The sequence below is a fragment of the Gobio gobio genome, assembly GCF_949357685.1.
Source record: "Gobio gobio genome assembly, chromosome: 4".
Taxonomy (NCBI): Eukaryota; Metazoa; Chordata; class Actinopteri; order Cypriniformes; family Gobionidae; genus Gobio; species Gobio gobio.
Window position 1 is genome coordinate 5,289,847 of NC_137100.1, and position 10,524 is coordinate 5,300,370.

General features: G+C 38.7%; 1 protein-coding gene across 1 annotated transcript in view; it reads left to right on the forward strand.

The window, feature by feature from the left end:
* tut7 (terminal uridylyl transferase 7) overlaps window positions 1-9,813 on the forward strand; it is a 54,383-nt gene extending 44,570 nt beyond the window's left edge. Inside the window, exons 27-30 of the mRNA XM_079815448.1 lie at window positions 3,201-3,382; window positions 3,477-3,526; window positions 3,667-3,730; window positions 9,049-9,813. Coding sequence (XP_079671574.1) covers window positions 3,201-3,382; window positions 3,477-3,526; window positions 3,667-3,730; window positions 9,049-9,113 — 361 coding nt within the window. The 3' untranslated portion in view covers window positions 9,114-9,813. The remainder of the gene's footprint in view (window positions 1-3,200; window positions 3,383-3,476; window positions 3,527-3,666; window positions 3,731-9,048) is intronic.
* Window positions 9,814-10,524: the final 711 nt, after the last annotated feature.

Below are 10,524 nucleotides of genomic sequence, written 5' to 3' on the forward strand. Positions count from 1 at the left end.
GTGTGCAAACCTTATTCCAAGATGTTTTTGGACACCGAATGTAGCGTATATCCCGTCCGAATGATGGCCAAACTTTACTGATGGTTTATCAAGTCACTCCAAAAAATCATCGTAAGAGCTGAACAAACAAAGCATAAGAAGTGCGCATTAACGTCTCATTCACAAAATATCTCTCTCTGTTGCATTACCATTAACATACACAGCAAATTACACAAAAACACTCATACAACTAACAGTAAACAAACATATACACAGAGCTTATGCCTTTTCGAGGGTGCAGTTAATAACTGGTAAACTTTGTATCTGCAAAACAACTCCGATAAACTGCATGCAAGCTCTTCCTTTCACTACCCGGAGACTATAATACCAATCAAAATTGGAGTCCTCCTTAGTAGGACAGATAATGTAGACCTTAAACATATCTAAAATTAAATGAATTTACATGTAACCAGTTTAATATGGAGAGGCACTGAAATGTAGACCTTCGTGTTTTTGACCTACAGTGTTACATGACGTGAGAACAGTTAGTTATTTCGGTTTGTATGTTAGCAGGGACTTTAATCGTAACTTAATGAGAGTTTGACAAACAGAAAATCCTCTCAGGACACCTGGAACCTGGACCTCAATTGGATAGGCCTACAACTAGTGCTGTCAAACGATTAAAATATTTAATCGCGATTAATCGCATTAAATGCCATAGTTAACTCACAATTAATCGCACATTTTTATTTATTCTAAATGCCCCATTTCTTTTTGTCCCATTATTTTTTCTTATTTTAATGCTCTTATCAACATAGAAAAGTGGATCGGCTTGCTTTGTTCAAATGTTTGTTTTATTGAAAACAACATTGGCATACTTTAGTGTTCGATTTCACACCAACATTCTCACTTGAAGCAGTCATTCACACTTGGAGCAAATAATCGCTCACACAATGTAGCACTGTCCATCAATAAAAGGGTGAAAAAAATACTTTGTTGCACAAACAGCCCCTTCAACAGCCCTTTCTAAGGGATCAAAACAGGGTGATACAAAATAAAATTACAAAGTGCACATGCAAGGTAAACTAGGACTCCGCCTATAGTGCAGTTAAACCAGGGGTCGCCAACTAGCGGACTCCGGACCGCGAGATGCGTCCATCCGGACCGCGAAGCCTTTTGACGTAATGAAACAGTTAACGTTGCAATGCTCACTGTTACTACGTTCACTTCAGACCCAGACGCGCGGTCAAGCATGCAGTGAAGAAGAGACTGATGGTGCGCTCACACCGGACGCGAATGACGCGACATGCACGCCGCTTAATTCGCGCCGCAGAATGTCTATTTGCGTCTTTGCATTGACTTAAATCACTCGCGCAAAACGCTTCATTCGCGTCCGGTGTGTAGGCTACGCACCATCAGAGCAGAAAGCAGCGCTCAAGACAAGCACTTTTAGTTGAAGACCCCTGAGTTAAACCATGGCTTAATACGTTTCTCATTTCGGCATCTCACGCTTGCCATCCACGTCTACTGTTTTAATGGCCGAAACAAGTGTGGGCAGCCGCAGCGTGCCTGATGTTTTGTTTCCGGTCTAGCTACACCCGGAGTGGTGTTGTAGTTTTTCTAACGTTACTAGTTGTTGCAACAGCATGTGAAAAAACTACAAAGTTTGTTAGACCAAAAAGAACGTTAATCTCGCGATAAAAAAATTAACGCCGTTAAAATAGGTTTGCGTTAACGGCGTTAATAACGCGTTTAACTGACAGCACTACCTACAACCAATCAGAGCAACGGAGCGAAGCATGACGTTAGTTGTCAAATGTCAACAGAACTCAACTGCACTGTGTTGCCAAGTCCACGGGTTGAAGCGACCCCGATTAGGTGATATACAGACCCAGGAATGCGAATTTTAGCAGGCAGCCCTCCCAAAATAACACACATTTTACCCCCCAAATGCCATTTTTTCCAGAGAACTGCATGTAAAAAAAAATGTACATGCAGTACACAAGAGTATATACAAGCAAAATGACCCGTTTCCACTGAAATTACCCGGAACAATTTGTACCAGGAACTTTTTTTAGTGAAACTTTTTTCCCTCCAGACCTGCGACTGTCTGCGTTTCCACTGCAGTCTAAAGTACCGTGAAGATTAGGCAAATTAGTCCGGTGATGTAGGACTGCGCACGACTGCTCCTCCCAGTCAGCGATGGAAAGTAAACATTTTTGCACGACACTGTCTGCAACAATAACAAGTTTTCAAAAGTGCTGCTTTTGCTGGTTATGTATTGGTTTACTAAAGAGGTCATTAACAAAACGGTGGAAAAGAGACGAGCACTGATACTAAAGCGTATTCTGAAAGCTCGTAAAGCTAGATTTAAAATAAGACAACGTATGTTATTATCAGCTATTACGGACATTGACCGTGCGATTGCTGAGACGAACGCGCGCCATCAGACAGAAAGAGCAAGACTGATATTTACTGAACGCAGAACGAACCTCGCAAGACTTTTAAAAATGCTGGTTGAAATAAAATGCTGCGTGAACTCAACCAATCAGCATGTTCAGAGCCCAAGTCCCACCCCCGAAAGTTCCTGAACTTTGAAAAAGTAATACCTCAGGAGCAGAGCTGTTCGGAGGGGGAAATATTTACCCAGAACTTAATTTAGACCCTGGTTCCTGCGGTGGAAACGCGACTAAAGTTGCACAGCAGCTCCAGACAAACAGTGACACTTAAAACTGTCCTGTTACTACAGCTAACATTACAGCAACAGCATAGCTTAGTTCAGTGAATCAGCAAAACCAATGTTACTCAAGTATGGAGCGAGCAGAAACAACACAACCTCTGTGTCAATTTTCAGGCCTTCTAGCTTGTGTCTCTCCAGGGCTGGAAAGTATGTCTAACATTAACGCGGGTTAACATAAAGTGATACTCCTCTGACCTTTTCTCTTCTCTTTTGTAACGTCTCTCAGCCATCTCTCTTTCTAGTCTTTCTTCAAATCTCCCTCCTGCTCTCTCTCTCTCTCTCTCTCTCTCTCTCTCTCTCTCTCTCTCTCCACAGCCATCATGAGTGGACACGCCCCTTATTGCTGATTGGCTAAAAGTGTTGTACTGCTCCAATTTCAACAGCATTTCTCCGAAATCACGTACTGCACCTTTAAATCAGACATTTGATGCTTTTGGTTTGATTTTGTTCACGGTTTATTCGTCTGCTTTTTTACACTCAGACAAAGACGCGACAATTCTGATGGATTCTTCAGTGGACGTGATGCAAACCGAGCCGCCAAAGGCATGATGGACGACAGCCCTTATAAGGAAGGACGGTGGCGGCAGAGGGAGGAGAAGTGCTGTTATCTGTGCGGCTCCAACGCTCACATCAAGAAGGACTGCCTGCTGTCCAAGTCTTTAGGTAGTTATTGCATTGTTTAAAGTCTATTTAGTTCTGCTGGACTTAACCAATTTGGTCAAGAATCACGCATTTCATCATGCATTTCTCTTTGCAGAATCCTCCCCGACCACATACCAAAGAAGTCCTGCATCAGACAGGGACAAAGTATGTCCGATTATCATCTTAGTTATCATAATGCATGAACAGTGTAGTTTTGTCCTAGGAATTAAACAGAAATTTAATTATTTATTAATTAAAGAAATTAAACTCAGTGGATCTCTTGTTGGATTCTTGTGTGTCTGCAGGGCAGTCCTCAACAGGACAGGAGAAAGAAGCGCAAAGCAAAGAGGATGATGGGTCCTGAAGCAGGTGAGGCTACACGAGTGCATGCAAACAGTTGATTCCTATGGATCTATTCACACCAAGCATGAATCATTCATCCAGGGTTATCGTCACATGACACGTTTTTTTGTCTAAAAATGGAAAACATTTTATGCGTTTTGGCCATTCATTTACACGAGAATAGCGTTTTTTTGGGGGGCATGAAAATCCTACTTTTTTGTTTTATGAAAACGATACTGTTATCGCCTCCGTGTAAATGACAAAAACGTGAATTTGCCGTCATGCGCATGCGTATTACATGTTCGATCTGTTGGCGCATAGTGTTTCTTTACAAAATGACATCGCCATCTACTGGTCTGGCATGAATAATACAGCGTTTTTAGTTGTTTTTCGTTGATCCGTGTGAACGGGGATCGTTTGACAATGTTGTCATCTGTATATTAATGATAAAGTAAAGTAACACTGCATTCATCATTTTTTTGTTGCTGTTGTTGTTGTTTGTTTTACATGAAGAAAACTGACCCAAACAATAGAGCTAAACGATTCTGGATAAATTGAAAATGTGAAAAAAATTTGGCCTAGTGTCCGTGACGTCACCCATAGGTTTCTGAAAAGAGTTTTTGAAGCCTCAAACCCGGCCGTTGCCATCTTGGCAGCACATCACCGCGCATCACTCCCAGATAACTGAAAATTGGCAAAGAGGCGGGACGTGGGCGGAGCTGAGGTGACGTGATGACTAACAGACAGCAGACAAACGGCAATCCACCTGTCACTCAAAAGTGGCCACGCCCTTAATTATGCAGAACTTTAAGGCTTTTTATAATGTAAATGAATGAGTTATATAAACATTCACCCCCCTCACAGTTGTCATGAAGGGCAAAATTAGCCGTATAGACCAAAACCACAGTTTGTACCAGCCTGTAAACATGTGTTCTTCTGCTGTAAAGTTGGGCATTTTAACATGGGGCTCAATAGGCCTTTATCACACTTCCTATTTCCGGTAAGTGAAGCAGGGCACCGCTACTAGTGCCTTTCTTTTTTTGTCCAGAAAGCTTATTTTATTTAATTTTTATAATGTTTTTTCTATTTTTTTATTTTAGTTTCCTTTAAAATACTAGATTTTATCAATAAATAAATAGTAATTTAAGTATACTCTTCACATTCTTTCAACTTCAATTCAAAATAACTCAATATTTCATGCATAACCCTGTTAATTCAGCTCAGAATATCTCACATTGGGTGTCTGTGCCGACCTCCTGTGGAAAAATAATAATATAACATGATATTTCATGACTCTTACCACTAGGTGGCCTTATGGCTCTGGAGCAAATGAGCCATTCCGCTGGGTCCTAAAATCAGTTTCTCTTCAGTGTGCATTCAGATCAAGTGGCAACCTCCCCCAGTTTCCTAAAAAAGGCTCCAGAAGGAGCAGAATCTCATTGAGCCCCATGTTAAAATGCCCAACTTTACAGCAGATTAAAACATGTTTACAGGCTGGTACAAACTGTGGTTTTGGTCTATACGGCTAATTTTGCCCTTCATGACGACTGTGAGGGGGGTGAATTTTTTTTATAACTCAGTCGTTTACATTATATAAAGCATTAAAGTTCTGCATAATTAAGGGCGTGGCCACTTTGAGTGACAGGTGGATTGGCGTTTATCTGCTGTCTGTTATCCCACGTCCCGCCTCTTTGCCCATTTTCTGTTATTCTGGAGTGACACGCGGTGCCAAGATGGCAACGGCCGGGTTTGAGGCTTCAAAACTGCTCTTCAGAATCCTATGGTTGATGTCACGGACACTATGTCCATATTTTTTTACAGTTTATGGTAAAAACTAATAAATCATACTTGTCACAGCAGTAGTTCTCCCCACCACCATGTTTAAAGTTTACGGCACGTCCATCTCGGGAATTTGGGTATCAAAATTTTTTGCGAACTTCCCAGCGGCAAACACGTTCATGTGCAATTTTTAACCTAGGAAACTCATATTTAGGATCATTTCGATAGCATGTGAAGGCTAGCCTAGAAATCTAGACGCACCCTAGTGGCAGCAAATCTAATCTGCCGCGAGTGTAGTCTAGCAATTCTCCGTTGGCTTGCGAGCTGGAAAAACCAAACTCTGGTCAGGCCAATCACGTCGTGTATAGAGTCGGTGGGCGGGCTTAACATAATGACGGCAGAGTTGACGCGGTTCCGCGTGCTACCAGAGGTGTAAAGAGTATCTGAAAACCAAACTTGAGTAAAAGTACAGATTCCTTACAGCAAGTTACAAGTCACCAATTTCAATATGACTTGAGTTAAAAGTCTTTGAGTATCTGATTTTAACAGTACTTAATTATTTTACTCTAAATATAGGCTCACAGTCCTCGCCACCTGAGAGACATACTAGTAAAAATAAGATGATGTTGATTTGTAAGATGATTTAACGAAAAATAAAACTGAACACTTCAAAGTCGACACGAACTCCTAAATGTCTACAAACTCTCAAGTCTCAGTAAAGCTCAAGTGCACAAAAAGGCCATAAGTAAACCAATATCCTTCAAAATGGTCTGGTCAATATAGCGGATAAATGAAATGGTCAAAGGCTTCTTGCACTGGATGTGCTGGTTTCATCAGCGGCTGCGGTCATGAACTCATAAATCAAACACTTGTGATTCATCAACTCCCTGCTAATGCACTCACATTCACGTAAAGAAGCCTTGGTGACATGTTTGGGTGAGTAAAGACAAAACAGAAATAAACTGCTGCAGAAAAAGTTAGGTGCCATGCACAAAGTAATCTGTAACTGCATTACTCAACACAAATGTATTGGAGTAAAAAGTACATTTACTTGTTCAAAAATGTAGTCAAGTACAGAGTTAACCTCTTAACTGTCACCCCCCTTTTTGAGAATACACATGAAAATGCACTATCCAAACTTAAAGGGCTGTAATTCAAGAATGCTTTGGAATATAGACCAAAGTTTGGTCTCGTTTTAAAGACGACGTTCTGCAGATTATTGCTGAAGTGAAAGCAATTCAAAATATGAAAGTATGAAATAGTTATGGAAGTTTAAATTTACTGTAAATGAAAAATACTGTACTAAATATTTTTTATTTCATATAAAATATATATTTTACAAAAAAGCATTTACTCTAAAATTACTATAAAATCAAAGCCATATGTCTAACCAATTTGTGTTCCAAATTTGAAGTTGATATCACAAAAATTGAAGTCCCCATGAGATTTTGTTTAGGGTGCTGTACCAAAAATAGCCACCGGGTGTCATTCAAATTCCATTTATTGTTGTTTTGATGCATTTTCCTGTAAATTTCTGTCCAAATATTACTTCCATCACAAAACAGTCACCAAATATGGACCCTTGAGACTCAGACCTTTCCGACAATATGCGTTTTGTCAAGATTGGAAAAGATTTTGAATATAAAGTAGTTAAAATAATTGTTGTAATATGAAACATGACAGCGCCCACTAGGGGAGGAGCCCACTAGAATAATTTAGAGTAACGTTTCCATGGCAACACAATGTCCGATTTCAAAACGGTTTTCACAGGATGAATTTTGAGTTTGTAAGCTTTCAAATGATACCTAATTTGTGATAATTACTTAAATATATGATATGAAAAAAAGGCGATCAAAAAAAGAGCACCAGGCATCCCACCTGTGGGACGGTGACAGTTAAAGGGTTAAAGTTGCTAATATCTTTGATACTCAGTACAAAATATACTTAAGTACAGTAACTAATTACATTTACTCAAATACTTTACACCACTGCGTGCTACTCGTTAACAAAGAAGCTGGCGAACAGTGTCTTTCGAATCGGCTTTGGCCGCGACTCTTTGAGTGAAGCTTTTCTTTGAGAAAAGAACAAAGAACGGCACTGAAGTCATTCTTAAGAAAGGAAGATGTGTTCTGAGTTTTGCCGACCGGATACGGCGAAAGTTTAATCTCTCAACTAGCTCCGCTACACCTTCTTCGCTGCTCTGGTTGGTTGTAGCGCTATTGAAAGACAACCGTTTATCCCGCCCCTCGGATTGAGCCCTGCCAATGGTGAGTTCCCAGACCCAACATCTTAATGTGGCTCTGACTTGTCAGGCTATGTGAAGGCAGCATCAATCAAATTTTTCCCCCTATCTGATGCTCAGTTTGAACCTCATCAGATCGTCTTGACCGTGTCTACATGCCTAAAATGCATTGAGTTTCTGCCTTGTGATTGGTGGCCGGTGATATTGAATATTCTGTTATCACATAACAGGGATTTTCCTGGGTCAAAAATGGTCTTCGGTGGTGGCTGACACAGACATGGTCATCCATACACACACACACACACACGCGCACAGTAAAAAAGTACCCTACCCACGTGATCTGCAAGCGCAATACTGACAATACATTTTAAATAAATTCAAAGAAAGTTTGTAAAAATTGATACCTTGATGTTTGTTTTTGTTCCTCATTTTTACACTAAATAGATTTTAAAATATCAATGTTAAAAAGTAGTATTAAAAAAATGAACAAATAGCCTCATTTTCTGCCATATACAATTTCATAAAATGATCAGCTAGCTTTGTTTTAACAACTTTGTTCTGGTTTCACCTCACTCCAGTCTAAACTAAATTATTTTAGGCTATTTATTTTACTACACATTGTCAACATAAATAAACTGAAAGACTAAAACTAACTCTAACACCCACTCTTGCTAATTTGGGTAAGCACACTTGTGTTCTCCTTTCAGATGTTCAGAGTAAATGATTAAACTGATTCGTGAGTTCAGTGTTGGACAGATCAGTTCTAACCAGTCGTTAAATGAGTCGGTTCAAAGGAGTCATTAGGTGGCGAATCGGACATTAGCAGACGCGTTGTGTGCGAATCCCGTCTGTTAGAACATTGTGAAAGATGTCAACACACAGAAAACACATCATAACCGGATAGGATTTGTTTCCTGTTTATTGAAAGTATGGTTTATGTCAGCTGGTCAGAGAAGAGTCAACGTTTGTTGAGCGCATTTCACACCCAACGGTAATTCAAGGAAAACATTGTCCGAATGCGCCACGTGCAACATGGATTCGGTCTTCCGACCTTTTGATTTTGATTAACGTAATATGTGAAATATTAGAAAGCTAAGAATGCTTATTTTGAGAGAGAGTGCGAGCCGGGGAGAAGCTCTGATCGTTCTCTCTGTCACTCAGATAACGCAAGCGCAGCAGACATCTACTACTTCAATCATAAATCACAAGAACTCATCAAATAAGGCTTTGGCGGGACAAAAATTTGTTTTGGCGGCCGCCAAAAAGTTTTCACTGTAGGAAAAACCCTGCATAATCCATGCTGTGTTTCTCCATCATATTGTAGGAAGTCTCACTAACAGACATGCATCCGTAGTCGCGTCTGTGGAGAAGTGGAGCCCTTTCAAGTGAACAAGCCGTTCCAGTATTATCCTGAACCCCAGTTAGAACACCTTGATCAATGTGCCTTTTATAGGTGTCTAATTTTTAGTTCTGTTTTTTCTAAATGTGGAATGAAATTGATGTTTCTCATTTTATCTGTTTTTATTTTTTTTAAATTAAGAGTCCAGTTGATTACCTTTGCAATTTAGATCGTAGCCTTGTGTTTTTTTATTTTTTTATTTGCTTGAATAGTTTTAGTAACAAAACTTTGCACATTTGTGCGTCTTGTGTGTGTGTGTGTGTGTGTGTGTGTGTGTGTGTGTGTGTGTGTGTGTGTGTGTGTGTGTGTGTGTGTGTGTGTGTGTGTGTGTGTGTGTGTGTGTGTGTGTGTCTGTGTGTGTCTGTGTGTGTTCCAAGAAGCATTGTATAAAAATGTACATAAAAAAATGTCGGCTGGGGTCTGTGTATTTACAGTAATGCTAATATTAATGCAGGTTAATTGAACTTTTCAGTTTGACTGGGCTTGGTTTTAGTTGTTAAGCTTTATTGTATAGTTTATAGCAGTATTTAGTTTTTGCTGAATTAATTGCATGCTTCAATGAAAGCTACATTGCCTACCTTGCATTTGATGCAATGTCAATAAACACAATGACTTCCCTCCATATTGGTAATTCAACTCTGATTCTTTTTTTTTTTCTTTTTTTTTGGACAATAAATGGATTTTTGTCATAATGCGGTCTCTGTATTTTGTGTTTTTGTAATGAATTTTCATATTTCCCGATGTGTTAACTGTTTTAACGGCAGACATTTGTTATCGCCATAATGTTTTGTTAAACTTTCATGAGAATTTAGTGCATTTGATTGACATTTGACCAATGTTATCAGATCAACTGCGTTTTATAAAGATATGATCTATTATGATTTGTACAGCTTAAATAAATAGAAATGGTCGCTGCTTGTGTGAAATTATAAGTCCACCTAATTTATAATTTTTTAGTTTTCTTGTTAATTTTTGCTAAATTTTTAAAGCCATTTCGTTATATGCTTTTGTCATTTTATTAGGTTTATATATATATATATATATATATATATATATATATATATATATATATATATATATATATATATATATATATTAGTTAGTTTTAGTTTTTATTTCCATTTAATAATGTTAGTGCTTCAACATTTGTAATGTTCATTTGGTTTAATGTTTCAACTAATATTTATATCTTATTTTATTTCAATTAACAGAAATGTTTTAATGGTTTTCGTTTCGGTTAAGGATAATAACCCTAATAAAATCTGAAAAAATCTATTAGAATTTTTTAAAAATCCGGAAAAAATATATATATTATAATATATATTTATAAGCTGTCACTCAAATAATCAACCAATCCTGTGCGTTTGCATTACAAAGGATGTATTGCATTACCTCTGGTGT